This window comes from Arachis ipaensis, chromosome B08 (assembly GCF_000816755.2).
Source record: "Arachis ipaensis cultivar K30076 chromosome B08, Araip1.1, whole genome shotgun sequence".
Taxonomy (NCBI): domain Eukaryota; kingdom Viridiplantae; phylum Streptophyta; class Magnoliopsida; order Fabales; family Fabaceae; genus Arachis; species Arachis ipaensis.
In genome coordinates this window covers 7,996,420-8,012,164 of record NC_029792.2, presented here as the reverse complement: position 1 = coordinate 8,012,164, position 15,745 = coordinate 7,996,420, and the positions used below count along the sequence as shown (strand labels likewise).

Genomic DNA, 15,745 nt, shown 5'->3' with positions numbered 1-15,745 from the left:
CACTTTTTTGTTTTTGATATTTGCTTTTGTGAAATTCTTTATTCAAAAGTCACTTTTTTCTTTATTGAATGGTTAATATATTGTGCTATGTCAAAGAGTTCAGATGTTTCTAAAATTGAATACTGATAGAAACATTTTTTTATAATTAGCTCCATGCTATATTGATATATGCAAATTTCGGTTTATCAAGTGTATTAATTTCGGTTCATTGTGTTTTTCGGGGTTATTAATAACTTGATAAATACATTGATTCCATTCACTGTGAAGCTGGAACAAAATAGCAGCCAAATAGTTCCAACAGATATATTGATTAACATCTCAGACCGATAGGACAAGGAGCAATCCATCTTGAATCAGATAAAAATATTAACATTAGATATATACATTGATATTAAGATTAGATATATAGATTAACATTTACATTAATATTCACATGAATACAATGAAAGAAGCATTGTTTGCTTTTTTAAACAACTTAAACAAAATATTGTTAATTACAACCAGTGAATCATAGTATATCCTATTTACTCTCTAAATTCGCAGATGAGAATTTACAACAAAGGCTGGAGAGGGCAGCAGATGGTTTTGAGAGTCTTATTGCTTTAGATGTCCGAATCACTTGGTCTCTGATTTTGTTCATTTTGTGTAACAGGATATGCGGACCATATTCGTGCCTGAAGTCGTCAATCTCTTCCTACATTTCAATCGAAAGGAATTAGTTACATAAGAAATGAAACCAACCGAAATAAGAAATGAAAGAACTTTATTAATTTAGAAAGTACTTACTTGTGTCCAAGCTTTATATTGATATCTCTTCCCACTTTTGATCTTTCGTGGATCAATTGTTTCAAGCCATTTCATGACGTATATGTCGCAATCATAGCTAAGTAAGAATTGAGCATAGTACGGTTAATAGTATACAAAATAAAATACATTAAAAATAGAACTATAGAAGAGAAAGATTTTTACTCTGTACGTTGACCATTCAGCGCGATATACTTTGCTTCTTCTCCCTCTCCGTCCTCCATTAAGGTTCCGCCCCGGCGTAAACCCTTATCTGGGAAATTATTAATCCCTGAAAGGGACATAAAAAGTGAATAAAGAGAAGCAAAACCACTGAACCAAACTCCTTTCATGTACTGAATAATTTGAATAATTTACAACAAAATAACTTACAACAAATTTGTTCAGTTTCACTCTCAATTCAGGTATATATTTTTTCTTCTTATTGACAGGGTCAAGCACATAGAATTTCTTTTTCCCGACATCGGCAATCCACAACCACCAATGCCCCCGTTACAAATTGGTACAAACAGCTGAAGTTTGAAAAAATGATACAATATTTCAATCGAAATAATAGCAAACAAGAAAATTATTGAAGAATTTTTAAAAATGACAACTTACAAATGGATGCGATGCCAGTTTTCTTTTGTCAAGGAAACGACGGTGGTAGGCATACTGATCGATATCGAACCGGTAGGCCTTCTTTGTCCTTGGATCAGTGTAGTCCACGCCATGGCTTCCCAACATAAACATCTGTAAAATGAACATCGGTTAAATCACAAACTACCAGACTAGTGAATCTAATTGGCTAACACCACCGAACCGAACACAATTTATATGCTAAATAAAACCTGAAAAATATTAAGGTGAATCAATATGAACATTTCCACTGAATCGAACACTAATCATGTGCTGAATAAAACCTGATAAATATTAAATCATCAAGAAAAATATTTTTTGCATGCAAAAGGACTAAACTAAACACTTTACAGTCAAACCAATCAACATGAATAATTCTACTGAACAGAACTCCATTGGCAGGGAATAAGAAATTTAGCTTTCCACAATATCCAGTTACACAATGTATATTTGTTCTTGAAACCGGCGACCTTTTATTTCGTTAAGAATCATGCTATGTATAGTGACCACCTACAGGAAGAAAATTTATGAGATATAATGTATAAGAGTCTTTGGAAAAATCATTAACGTTAACACAATTGGTAAAGAATTTATAGTGCTTTCCACTTGTTCTTTCGGCATTAGAGACATGAAATGTTGTCTAACCCCCTTGTAATTTGCCTCATGCTTCAAGATGAATATGACGTCATATTTATTGCTACTATCTTTGGTCTGTTTGACATGCGTCATCCAATGATAACACTTTTCGATCAACTCCTCCGTGATTTCCTTCTTTTTCTCCGGAGTTTTGTAAACTTCAGCAGCTGGAAAGGTTGGCTCGGCAGTTGTTGCTTCAGCAAACTTCAATGCTGTTGTCACCCCAGCATCTACCACCGCCTCTTTCAGGATTTCAAGTTGTGAAACAGTAGGCTCAGAGGGCTGAGTTGGTTGAGAGGGGGGAGTTACTTGAGATGCTAGGGGATTTATCCCAAGGCTAAAAGAAGGCACATCATCTTCCCATTGCCTAGGATGAGCAACACTGCAAGACGATAGAGACATTAAACAATGATATTAAACAAAAATGATATTAAATAATGTAGTGAACCGAAATTAATCAATGTGGTGAACCAAAAATATTCAGATATGAACAAGCATAAAACTTACAAATAAGGCTGTGCTTCTTCTTCTAATTGCCATGCCACCAGAGCTTCTTGTTGCTGTTGTTGTCTGGGAGGACTGCTGCATTAAACAGAAAAGAGTTCAGTAACGACGCAAAAATATTATCCTGTACCATTAAAACTATTAAAAAGAATTCTAATTACCAGCTAGACAAGAAGATTAGAAAAAATATATTAATTAAAATTTACACATTCATTGGAGATTCTGGCTCCGTATTCCTTGGTGAAGATTTCTCAACAGCCTGCTTTTGTTGTTTTGATTGTTGTGCCGGTGCTTCTTTGCAAGGCTGCTGCATTAAACAGAAAATAGTTCAATAAAAATCCTATCTACTCATAAACACTATCCATTAAACTGAATGAAAATAAGAACAAATTTCAGTCAAAGCCCTAGTTACATTGTGAAAATGCAATAAGAATAACCCTAAACCCTGAAGACACTAACTATCAAGTGAATGAAAATAAATAAGTCCACTGAACCGAACAACATTCATGTGGTGAATAAATAGTTGTAAACTTACTCATTATCAGAAGTTTGTTGTGTTTGACTTTCCGGAGGGACATAGATAAAATTATCTTTTATCAGCTCTTCCTTAAGAGAACTTGGAAGAGACAACGCAAGAGAAGCTCTAAGGAATGTAAACAAGGAAGAAGTTAATGTTGAATAATGAGAATTGGTTCTGAGAAACAGGAATATGCACATTGAAAAACTCACATTTCCAAATGTTCAGAACGAGTTTCTTCTCGAACTTCAATGTAGTGCTAGTGACATTTAAACACGTTTTTCGTGTGATTAATTAAACAAAAATTATTACCTAAATCTAAAAGAGTAACATAAATATTTTTAACTTACACTGGTGGAGTTTTAAAACTTTTTCTTGGATGGATTTTCTTTTTGCTAAAATATTTTACCAGGCTTTCCGGGGTATTTTTCCTAAAAAAAGATAACAAATTATAATTAGAAACCAAGATTAAAAGTAGACGTCTAGAAACACATGAAATTCATTTTTGGAAACCACTGAACCGAAAGTAAAGCCTGCAATGAACCAATTTACTTGGTATTGTCCGGGGCATTTACAGATGGTGTGGAGCTTGCCTGAGTCTGTAAGAGAGGTTCGCTACCCATATTTACAGTCGACAGTCTATGCAAGATAAATAAATATTAGTAATTGAATCCAGAGGAATTAGAAAAGGTTCTAGCAAAAGTTAGCGAAGAAGAAAAATAACTCGGTATAAGAAACCGAATCTTACGTATCAGAGAAATCATTTTGCCCTTCCGTCAAGTCAAACCGATCCGGAGCAACATTTGCTGTCTGAGCTCCATCATTTCTTTTCTTTGATCTCTTTTCTCTTATCGTCTCCAACACTTGTCTTATTCTTTCCGCAGCGCTGTCTTTTACTTGTTTAGTTCTGAAAGTACATAAAATAAGTATCAAGGAACCTAAAACGAAAGCATCAATAAAAGAAAATATGATTCGAGAAACTTACTCCTTGTCAGATTTGGTTTGTTTTTCTGTCAGCCTCTACGGTTGTTTTCTTTTTAGTATGTGTGTTTTTTTATTTTTGTTTCTCTGCAACACAGACAAACACATCGAATTTATACCGGAGAAAAATATAAGCAAGAAAAAGACACTAACAATCAAGTGAATGAAACTGACAGACTCCACCGAACCGAACTCAATTAATGTGCTGAATAAAATGTGATATACATTCAATCATCAAGAAAAATATTTCTGCTTACAAAGGGAGAAGTGAAGACGCAAACAATCAAGTGAACGAAAATTAGAAAGACCACTGAACCGAAAGCAATTCATGTGCTGAACAAAACGTACATTCAATCATCAAGAAAAATATTTCTTGATATAAAAGAACTCAACTTGAGCAACTCCACTGAACAATATCACATTTGTAACTTACTTAACAAGCATACATAATACTTACTAGCTTTCAGATTTGCTTGTGCTCTCTGAATCTGTCGACACAGGCTTCCTTTTTTTTGCTTTATTTTTTAACCACTTTCTGTGGTTGTTTTCTTTTCTTTGTGGCAGTTTTTTCAATTTCTTCTTCTCTTCAATACATAAGAACAAGCACATAAGAACAACTTTAACCAAATACAAGTTAAATGAAATCAATATGAAGATCAAACTTACTGGTTTTCGGATTCACTTTTGCTTTTTGAATCCGTGGGACTGCTTTCAGTTTGTGTTGTTGTTTCTGAATCTGTCTCAACAAGCTTTTGTTTTCTAACTACCCTCTGTTGTCTTGTTCTCTTTGCTAGTGGTGTTTTGTCGGATTCAGATTCAGATTCAGATTCAAAAACTATGTCTTCTTCTGAAGAAGAATCCAGATCAACAATTTTCTTTTTTTTTTTTTCTTTCTTTGCTTTTTCTTTCTTCTCTAATTTCTTTGTTTTTGTTTTTTCCTTCTTTATTTGCTTTCTGTACAGAAGACCCTAAAATAGAAACTTATTTAATGAGAAATACACTAACAATAAGCTAAATCAACATGAGCAAACCACTGAACCGAACGATACTAATGTGTTGAATAAATCGCCATAAAACGTGATAATTATTTAATCATCAAAAAAATATTTTTGCATGCACAAGGACTCAATTGAACACACTAACAATCAGGTAAACCAAAGGGAGCAAGCCCACCGAACCGAACAAGATTCATATGTTGAATAAAACATGACAAACATTTAATTATCAAGAAAAATATTTCTGCATGCCAATGATTCAAATGAACACACTAACAATCAGGTGAACCAAAGGGAGCAAGCCCACCGAACCGAACAAGATTCATATGGTGAATAAAACATGACAAACTTTTAATCATCAAGAAAAATGTTTCTGCATGCACAAAGATTCAAATGAACACACTAACAATTGCAAGTAGGAGAAATAAATTAATTATAACCTAAAACACAAGCTTATTTAGTTAGCAGAGTATTTTAGAAGCATTTAAAATGAAATTTTAGGGAGAATTTTTTGTTTAATTTACCAATGTGTCCGTTGCTTCCTCCGAAATCCGGTCGAGCATCATCTGCTTTGTCCAATGGACCACCCACGGTGCCAGGGGAGCATCAGGTCTGAACGGGCGAAGAAACTTGGTCTCATGAAAGTATAACAGCATCAAAACGAAAACACAGCCGTCAACGGACTGTTTATTTCCCTTTCTCTTGTTTTCAATTTCTTTCCTCAAGAAGCTGAGCACATGTTTTTCCCAATCCCACTCTCGGATGTTGTCCACATGAAAGATAGGCGGCTTATGGATTGGGGAGGCCACGCTTACCGTCGTCGGTAGTAAGAAGCACTTTTGTACGAAGACGATAAAATTCCTCTTGAATTTTTGCCGGTTCTCCTCTCCTTCAACACTTATATCCAGCACAGACCTTGTCTGCCTTATTCAGTTTACCGTAATCAACCTTTTCTGCAAAATGATTCCCTACAATATTTTAATAGCAACAAATAAGCTAAAAAGGCTCAGTTTAATTTTTTGTACCCTAATGAACCGAAATTAAAGGAACCAATGAACTGAAATTAAGCAGGAAGTGGAAAGCGTATTACCGCCGTTGGTTATGCCCAATGCAGCTGCTACCTTGCGAGGAGTTATGTATATTTTACCTTGGAGAGTTTTCAGGAATCCATCATACTCATCATAGCAATCAATCAATTCTCTCAAGAGGGCGTGAGAGATATTCATTTTCGGGACATGTGCCGAGGCACCAAATCCCATTTCTTTAACTATATCTCTCTTTTCCTGACTCATATTCTTGAACACTGTTGCTATTGCCTTTGTTTGGCACCTGCAATCATGAGTTTTCTGCAAGTTTTGAAATAGAATACGATGATATATTTATAATACAAAATAGATATTATTCGAATGAAAGCAGATAAATATATTTAACGTGATTACGTTATAGCGCGGCTTCTCATTCTTTGTCACCATTGTCTTCTTGAGTTTTGCTGCAATGAAAAAATTTTGTCAATACTTCAATCAATACACTGACAAGCACAAGCATTCATATCATTCAAAACCCTAGTTACACTGTAAAAATGCAATCAAAATAACCCTAAACCCTGAACACACTAAATATCAAGTGAATGAAAATCACCAAGCCCACCGAACCGAACAAAATTCATGTGGTGAATAAATCATTATAAACTTTCAATCATCAAAAATAGGATTTCTCCATGCAAAAGAAGTCAACTGAACAGAGTAACAATCAAGTTTGAAGCCCTAGTTACACTATCCACTGAACTTAATGAAAATAAGAACAAATTTCATTTAAAACCCTAGTTACACTGTAAAAATGCAATCAAAATAACGCTAAACCATGAACACACTAAATATCAAGTGAATGAGAATCACCAAGCCCACCGAACCAAACATAATTCATGTGGTAAATAAATCATTATAAACTTTCAATCATCAAGAATAGTATTTCTCCATACAAAAGAAGTCAACTCAACAGAGTAACAACTAAGTTCAAAGTCCTAGTTACACTATCCACTGAACTGAATAAAATTAAGAAAAAATTTCATTCAAAACCCTAGTTAAACTGTAAAAATGCAATCAGAATAAACCCTAAATCCTGAACAGACTAAATATCAAGTAAATGAAAATCAACAAGGCCACCGAACCGAACACAATTAATGTGATGAATAAATCGTTATAAGAACAAATATTGAGAGGACACACATGGTGTTCACTATCCACTAAATCGAATAAATATAAGAACAAATTTCATTCAAACTCCTAGTTAAACTGTAAAAATGCAATAAGAATAAACCCTAAACCCTGAACACACTAAATATCAAGTAAATGAAAATCAACAAGGCCACCGAACCGAACACAATTAATGTGGTGAATGAATCATTATAAGTTTTCAATCATCAAGAATAGTATTTCTCCATGCAAAAGAAGAACTGAACAAAGTAACAATAAAGTTCAAAGCGCTAGTTACACTATCCACTGAACTGTATGAAAATAAGAACAAATTTTATTCAAAGCCCTAGTTACACTGTAAAAATGCAATTAGAATACGTCAATCTACTAAGCGAAGCAAATCAATCTAGTAAACCTAAAATGCAACTAGGAGAAATGCTACATTGTAAGATTTCAAATGAACAGTAGTTTTTCTCATACCTTGGTCAGTCTCTGTTGCTATTTTCATTCGTTTTTGCTTGTTCTTTGCGAAATCTTCTTGCGATTCTTCTTCAGTAATGGTTTTCGCAGAGAACGTGAGTGAAGTTTGAGTGATTATGAGAGAGATTCGAAGAGAATGAGTGGTTTCGTATTGAGGAAGAAGTAACTTTTTTTCATAATAAACGTAAATGAAACAAGAGGCGTTTCATGTCTTTGGCGCGTGGAATCATGCTTCATTAATACATGTTAATGAGTTTGAGTTGGGCCAACTTGGATAACTTAAATACATGGATGTGTAACATGACTGTATTATTATTATTATTATCTTTAGGATATAACTAGGTTTTTGGAAGAATTTGTGATGGATTTATCTAAGTCTTTAAGATGGAAAAGAAATTACTAAAAAAGTTTTTAAAGATTTAAAATATTATATTTATAAATCGGAAAGGATAAAAGAAAATTGACACAAAAATGTAACGGCATCACACGTTTTATGTGTTGTACTAATTATAATAATAAAATAAAGATAAATCTATAATGAAAAGATTATTATACCGAGAGAATGAAGTGGCGTATATCGTGTATTTTAGAATAACGTTTGCAAATAGATGTTAGTATGATTGTACTTTTATAAAATTAATTTTGATTAAAATTAGAATAATGTGAATGTGATTTGTGTTTTTTTATTATAAAAAACTAAATATTGTTTGAATAATAATATTATCCAAAATTACATTGAAATGCAAAATTACTAAAAAAAAAAGTGATGAATGTTTGAGACTAATATATCATTCTTTAATATTAAATGTTAAAATAGATAATTAACATGGTATTATTATTTCAGGGTAATTCTCAAGGATGGAAAAGTAAAAAATTGTTGCTTCCACCAAAAATAAGTTTAGAGCAAAATTCAATCTACATTGAGTTAATCAAATATTATCAAAATATAAGTATTCATTTGAAATAAAAAAGTCACTCAGATAAAGATGTCTAAAACATTTTTTTAAAGATATTTTTTAATAATTAAAATTTAATACATATAATCAATTAAACCGTGTTATTTTTATAAAAATTATGCCAGATAAATTAATTTGACCGAAAAAATGGTGAATCAAATCTTAAATTTGTCTAAATTAATATTATTTTTTATAGAAAATAACTACAATACTCTTATTATATAAAATAATTAAAATACTCTTATTATATATATTAATTTTAAAAATCTTAAGTTTTAGTCATTTTCTTCTCTATGGTCATAGGGTTATGATTTAGAATTTTCAATATACATATATAATATGAGTATTTTAGTTATTCGACTAAATTGATTTGTCTGGTCTAATTTTAATAAAAATAACACAATTTAATTAGTTATATATATTAAATTTTAATTATTAAAAAATATTTTAAAAAAACATTTGAAATATTTTTATGTGAGTGAATTGCTTAAAATAATCTTAGTGTACGTTGAGAGATGACCAACGATAAGTCAAAGAGAATCTTGAAAAATATATCAAAGAGAATTTTATTTCGCCACTATTTTTTCTATGTACAATAACAAGCACCATAAAATAGTATCTATATATTTATCTACTGTTTTATTACAATCTTATTAGATATATAAAAAAAACGACTACGAAATAACTAACAAACAAAATAATCAAATATATAATAGATGAGTAATCAAATTTATATACAATAGTATAATAAAAAGTTTATGAGAGTTAAATACATAATTCTATAATTCTATATGGAGTGACTAATTATTTAGTATATGTTCTGGTAAGATACTTCTCCCGAGCTATACGTCGGTCTCACGTCAATTCCAGTGTGCCTGATAGATTGAACCGAACCGAGAATATCCTCGTAAACTCTGATCCGAGTGTGGTACCTGCAAAAAGAACTCCGACACCTAAATCAGTAAAGGAATTACTTAAAAACAAAAATGTGCATATGATCGAGACGTCTATTTGATAGTATGTTACTGGAGTGAATTTGATCTGTCTTCTATCGTCGGTACCGTGCCCGATTTATAACACAGTCAGTGTGGAATTAGTCGTCGGTTGCATCCGAGATCCTCGTGGCAAGATTATGGGAAGCGATAAGTTAAGATGAAGTCATTTTCATGATAAGTCGTGCCGAGGTATAACTCAGTTTGTCCGAGATTACAGGGGTACAGTACACAGCCCCAAGCTTGACTTGTTGTAGTTTCAGCAAGTTGAGCTTCTTCTTGTAGAGTTATACCTCAGTGTTTTGAGGTGAAATACTCGTAGCCGCCAAGCTCAACGTGCGTTTCAAGCTTGGGTTTAGAAAATAAATGTCTTTTGTTAGGTTTAAATGAAATAAGTGGGTAAGAAATGGTTAAAAAATTTTACCTTATTAATTGGGCCACAATAATTTTTTTAGCTAAGCTGGATGCGGATCGTTTCTTCTTGGGTGTGCCACTATTATTTCAACTTCCCACTAAAGTAGTGGGTTGTAATTAAGCCTTTACCGTTTTCTTTTTGGAAAGACACAAAATACAGGTTCAGTTGCAAAATCTCATAAGTAAAAGACATGTCTTCCAGAGGTTAGTCTTCTCGACTTTGTGCTGTCTTTTCGTCTTTTTTCCTTCTCGTCTACTTTGTTTTATTCTGAAAAAATGGCTAAAGAAAAAGAGAAAGAGAAGTTAAAAGTTGTCGAAGTGAACAAAGAGAACCCTTACCATTGGGTTCATGTTGATGTAAAAACTCATGCGTCATCTTATTGCGATACTGGGTCGCTTCGTGAGCTAGAAGCCTCGAAGTTTGTTAGGCAAGGTTCTGGTGTTCGTGTGGAATTTCTTCCCTGTACTAGTGAGGAGAGGGTCTGTGAGAGGAGGGGGGATTTGGGATATTTTTATATGTATATTCCCTGTCTGACTGAGTTGTATGTAAAATTTCCCTTTTCGGATTTTGAATGTAAGGTTTTAACCCAGCTAAATTGTACTCCATCGCAGTTACATCCTAACTCCTGGGCATTTTTGCGTGCATTTGAATGTCTGATGGATTTTCTGGATTTGCCTAATTCTCTTAATGTTTTCTTTTCTTTGTTTCAATCAAAAGGGGTACGGAAAGGGCTTTAGGTCTTTCTGAGTAGTTTTCCGGGCCGTTCCATCTTCCTTTTCTATAAGTTTTCTTTTAAAAACTTCAAATCCATGTTTGTGAAAGTCCACTCTTTGGAGTCTGTATATCCATTCTATTTAGATAGTGAACTGATAGAGAAATACCCTATATATTGGTGTTTGGAACCGTTGCAAATCCTCAAATCCGATGAGAGGAGTGAAGAGGAAGACCTCTTTTTAAACTTTTTGATTGATAATTTTGCTGATGGGGAATGTTTATCCATTCCCGAGTTATTGAGATTTGAAGAGAAAAATGACAAAGAAGGGCTTGAACTGTATATAGGCAATATTGGTTTTATATACTTTAATCTTTGTTTGGCTGTGTTTATTCATCTTCTGTTTTTCTTTGTTGCAGGTGGTAGGGTTCCGAATTTGAGTTCGGACAAATTTCAAGCTTATCTGAAAAAGAAGGTTGAAAAAGGTAGTAGCGCTTCTGCGGTTGTGAAAGAGGCAGGAGGTGATGTTGCTTATTCTTCTGCTTAGCCTCCTCCTTCTCCAAAAAGGAAGAGGATTGAGTCGGAGAGGTCTCTGGAGGTGATTTCTGAAGGTGATCATGGTGCTATTGCGAAGTCTGTTTTTGAAAGGCAGAGGAGGCTGCATGGCTTTATACCTGGGACGAGTTCTCAGTCCGTATGGAGTGATCAATTCCCAATATCCGAGCTTGCTAATCGCGTGTCTCAGTATCTTGGAGATATGCTCCTGACTCGTCGGACTAGAGTTGAAGGGATGGGGAAGTTTATTCAGGTTGGTTTTTATATCTACCGACTTTCTTTAATTGTTTTGTTTCTCTGAATTTTTTCATTGTGTGCATACAGATTGTCACATCTCGCTTGATGTGCGTTGGGCGTGCTACCGAGCTATTAGGTTCAGAGCAGCAGGTGATGGCTGATAAAGTTTCAGGACTTGAACTTTCCTTGAAAGAAAAGGATGAGGTCGTCATAGGCATTACCTCGAAGATGAAGGAGAAGGAAGATGAGGTTTGTCATCTTCAGGAACAAACTCGTTTATTGCAAGCTGAGATTAAAGATAATGATAAGACCAAGGGTGAGATAATCTCCCGCTTGCTGAGCTTGAAGAGGAGAAGATGGACATGTTCGTAGCTGGTTTTGATCGTGCTATTAGCCAAGTCACATTGTTTTCGCCGAATTTTGATGTGGGGAAACTCAACGTGACTAAGATAGTTGTTAATGGTGAGCTTGTAGATGACGAAGCTAGCGAGGGGCATGCCGAGAACATTCCACCCCCCTTTGAAAAATTTTTTGTTGCTGTATGTATTTTGGTACTGTATGTGGCTGTCCGATTTTGTTCGGAGTATTTTGAACTTATTTTATCCAACTTTTTACGTCGGTTTTAAGTTATGAATTTCTTTTGGATGAATGTTTTGATTCCAACTTTTATGCTGTTGATTAGATAGTGATAATTGATGCGCATGTTGACGGATAGGAACTCATTATTAGAGTTTGTTTGTATTCGAAAAATAGGTTTTTGTTTGGTAGGTTGGGTATCGTTGTTTGTAATTTTGACCCCGAATTATTTTTGTTTGATTTATTCTTGGATACCAATTTTGAAGTCGGTCTTTTGAACTCCTCTTGCTCGACATGTAAAGTCGGGTTTAGTGTTTGAATAACTGCTTATGCAATTTCCAACTTTGTTTTGTTGGTTTGATGTTGTCGTTTTTCGGAAAGTATAAAGTCTGAGTGATAGTAATAAATTTATTTGCCTTCAAGAGTGATTGGAAGGATGTGAAATGGTCGGCCTCGTTAAAACCTGTCCAAGTAAAACCCTCCTTACGGATAAAATCTCGTGATCAGGAAAAAGAGTACCTGGCCACTTCGTTTTTAAAATGGGTATTCAACTGTAATAAATCTTTAAAGATGAAATGTTCCAAGTGTTGGGGAGAGTTGTTCCTTCTAGTGTCTCGAGAGAGTAGGCTCTTTTTCCGATTACCTTAGAGATGTGGAAAGGGCCCTCCCAGTTGGCATCTAGCTTCCCGTGTCCTGGTGGTTTCTAAACTTCTTCCATTTGCCTTAATACAAAGTCCCCTTCTTTTAAGGTTCTTGGTCGCATCTTTTTATTGTATTGCTTTTGCATTGTTGCCTGCATGGCTTTTTGCCTTAGCTCAGTTAGGCTTCGGTCTTCATTTATCAGATCAAGTTTGGCCGCTCTGGCTTCCGAGTTATCTTGCTCGTCGAAGTATTCGGTTCGAGTGGATCCCTGGCTGATCTTAATAGGTATCATACAGTCTGCGCCGTAGACTAGTCGGAATGGTCTTTCGTTTGTTGTGGTTTGGGGTGTTGTGTTATAGCTCCACAGCACCTCTGGTATAAGCTCGGCCCAGTGTCCTTTAGCATTTGTTAATTTCTTTTTTAAGGCCTGCAAGATAACCTTGTTAGCAGCCTCCGTGAGCCCATTAGTTTGTGGGTGTTCGACAGAGGAAAAACGATGTTTGATATGCAGGTCGGTTAAATATGAAGCAATTTTCTTATCCGTGAATTGTCTATCATTATCAGATACGATCTCTCTGGGTAAACCGAATCTACATATAATTGATTTCCAAATGAAATTTTGTACCTTTTCTGCTCTTATTTTTGCAAGAGGCTGTGCTTCTATCCATTTTGTGAAATAATCAATTGCTACCAAAAGAAACTTTACCTAACCTGTTGAAATTGGGAACGGTCCGAGTATGTCCATCCCCCATTTGTGAAATAGCCAACTTACATCTGAGGTATGTAGTAGCTTGGCCGGGTTGTGGATGAGCAGTGCATATCTTTGACATGCATCGCAGCTTTGTACCTTACTTCTACAATCGTTCCTTAATATCGGCCAATAGTATCCTGCTCAGAGTATTTTTGTAGCCAAACTCCTACTTCCGGTATGGTGTTCACAGACCCCGTTATGTACTTCTTCCATGGCAGCCTCCGCTTCTGCTTGACCAACGCACTTCAGCAGAGGCCTAGAAACACCTTGTCTGTATAGGTCCTCCCCCAATAGGGTATAATGGTTTGCTTTGTATCTGAATATCCTCGGGCTTTCTCCCTCCAGTGTTTCTCCACTTTTTATGTAGGGAATAAATGGTCTTCGCCAGTCTTTTTCCTGTGACACACTTAGAACAGATTTGGTATCTAAACTTGGTTCTATTAGTGTGAGATGATTCAATTTGTCTATTTGGTTGGTTACCCTGTATGTAGCTAATTTGGATAAAATATCGGCCCTACAATTTTATTCTCTAGGTATATGTAGTATTTCAAAATTTTTAAAAAATTTCACCATGGCTTTGATTGATTTCAAATACTTTTTCAGGAGCGAATCTCGTACCTGAAAATGACTGTTTACCTGTTGTACTACAAGGAGAGAGTCACAGTGTACTTTTAAGCTGGAGATCTCTACTTCCTTGGCTAACCTTAAGCCGGCTAAGAGAGCTTCATACTCTGCCTGGTTATTGGTCGTTTTGAAAAGAAACTTTATTGACTGCTCGGCCTGGACTCCAGTATCGTCTTTCAGGAGGATTCCTGCTCCACATCCATTTTCGTTTGATGCTCTATCCACGTATAATTCCCATGTTTTGATTGTCTCCTCTTTAATCGTGAATTCCGAGATGAAGTCGGCCAATGCTTGGGCTTTAGGTGATCCCTGTGTCTGATATGATATGTCGAACTCAGAGAGCTCTATCGACCTGCTAGGTCGTAGGGGATGACCGGTTCGAACTATAATTGGGTGTGTTTGAAAGTAGTGCCTCAACCGTTGAGCAATGATGACTAGATCGAATGCCAACTTTTCTATCATCGGGTATCTTTTCTCGGCATTTTGTAAGACCTTGCTTACAAAGTACACCGGGTGTTGCTCATTCCCTGCTTCTGTTACAAGCACGGAAGTGATAGTGTTAGCGGAAATTGAAAGGGATATAAAAAGTGGTTTACCTTGTTCCGGTTTCTTAAGTATAGGCGATGATGCCAGGATATATTTGAATTCAGAAAAGGCCTTTTTGCAATCTTCTGTCCAAACAAACTTGTCTGACTTCTTCATGATTTTGAAGAAACGATAGATCTGGTGCCTGCAACTGGTAAGAATCTGGATAGGGCGGCTAAGCAACCTGTGAGACGTTGTACTTCCTTGACTGTCTTCAGGGACTGCATGTTCATTATGGCTTGGCATTTGTTGGGATTGGCTTCTATGCCTCTGTTTGTGAGCATAAATCCGAGAAATTTCCCTTTCTGTACACCAAATGCACATTTTTCTGGGTTCAGCCTCATGTTGTATCTTCAGAGTTGTTGAAAAATCTTCTGAAGGTCGGCTTCGTGCTGTTTCTCTATGTATATTTCGATGTTTCGTCCGGCTTATTTTTAAAGATTTTGTCCATCAGTCTCTGATAAGTTGCTTCTGCATTTTTTAGTCCGAAAGGCATTACCTTATAGCAAAAATTACCTTCATCGGTTACAAACGCTGTCTTATCCTCATCGTCTGGGTGCATTAGTATCTGATTGTATCCAGAGTAGGCATCCATGAAACTCAGCACTTGATATCCAGAGGTGTTGTCTACTAGCCTGTCAATGTTCGGCAGCGGGTAGGAATCCTTCGGGTGGTCTTTGTTCAGATCTGTGAAATATGCACACATTCGCCATTTTTCTGAGCTCTTCTTAACCATGACCACGTTTGCTAACCATGAGAAAAAGCGGATTTCTCGGATGAAACCTGCATCAAGTATTTTTTACGTTTCTGCCGCTACTGCATTTCTTCTCTATGTGCCCAGGTTACGTTTCTTTTGCCTTATAGGTTGGGCATTAGGGTTGACCGCCAGCCTGTGGCATATGAAGTTTGGGTCGATCCCTTTCATGTCAGCAAGGGTCCAGGCAAATAGGTCGGCATTGGCCTTCAATATTCC

At 35.4% G+C, this 15,745-nt stretch overlaps 1 protein-coding gene across 1 annotated transcript; it reads right to left on the bottom strand.

Annotated features, from left to right (window-relative positions):
- On the bottom strand, positions 12,874–15,508 carry LOC107610451. Its single transcript, XM_016312501.1, has 5 exons — positions 15,289–15,508; positions 14,200–15,077; positions 13,756–13,959; positions 13,524–13,633; positions 12,874–13,402 (listed from the first exon to the last, which is right to left on the bottom strand). The coding sequence occupies exons 1-5, from the start codon at positions 15,506–15,508 to the stop codon at positions 12,874–12,876; spliced, it is 1,941 nt and encodes a 646-aa protein (XP_016167987.1).

Coding starts and splice junctions, on each gene's coding strand:
- LOC107610451 (XM_016312501.1), bottom strand. CDS start 15,508: ATGGTTAAGAAGAGCTCAGAAAAATGGCGAATGTGTGCATATTTCACA. Junction 13,634..13,755: donor TGGAAGAAGTACATAACGGG/GTCTGTGAACAC, acceptor TGCATGTCAAAG/ATATGCACTGCTCATCCACA. Junction 13,403..13,523: donor ACCGTTCCCAATTTCAACAG/GTTAGGTAAAGT, acceptor AATTATATGTAG/ATTCGGTTTACCCAGAGAGA.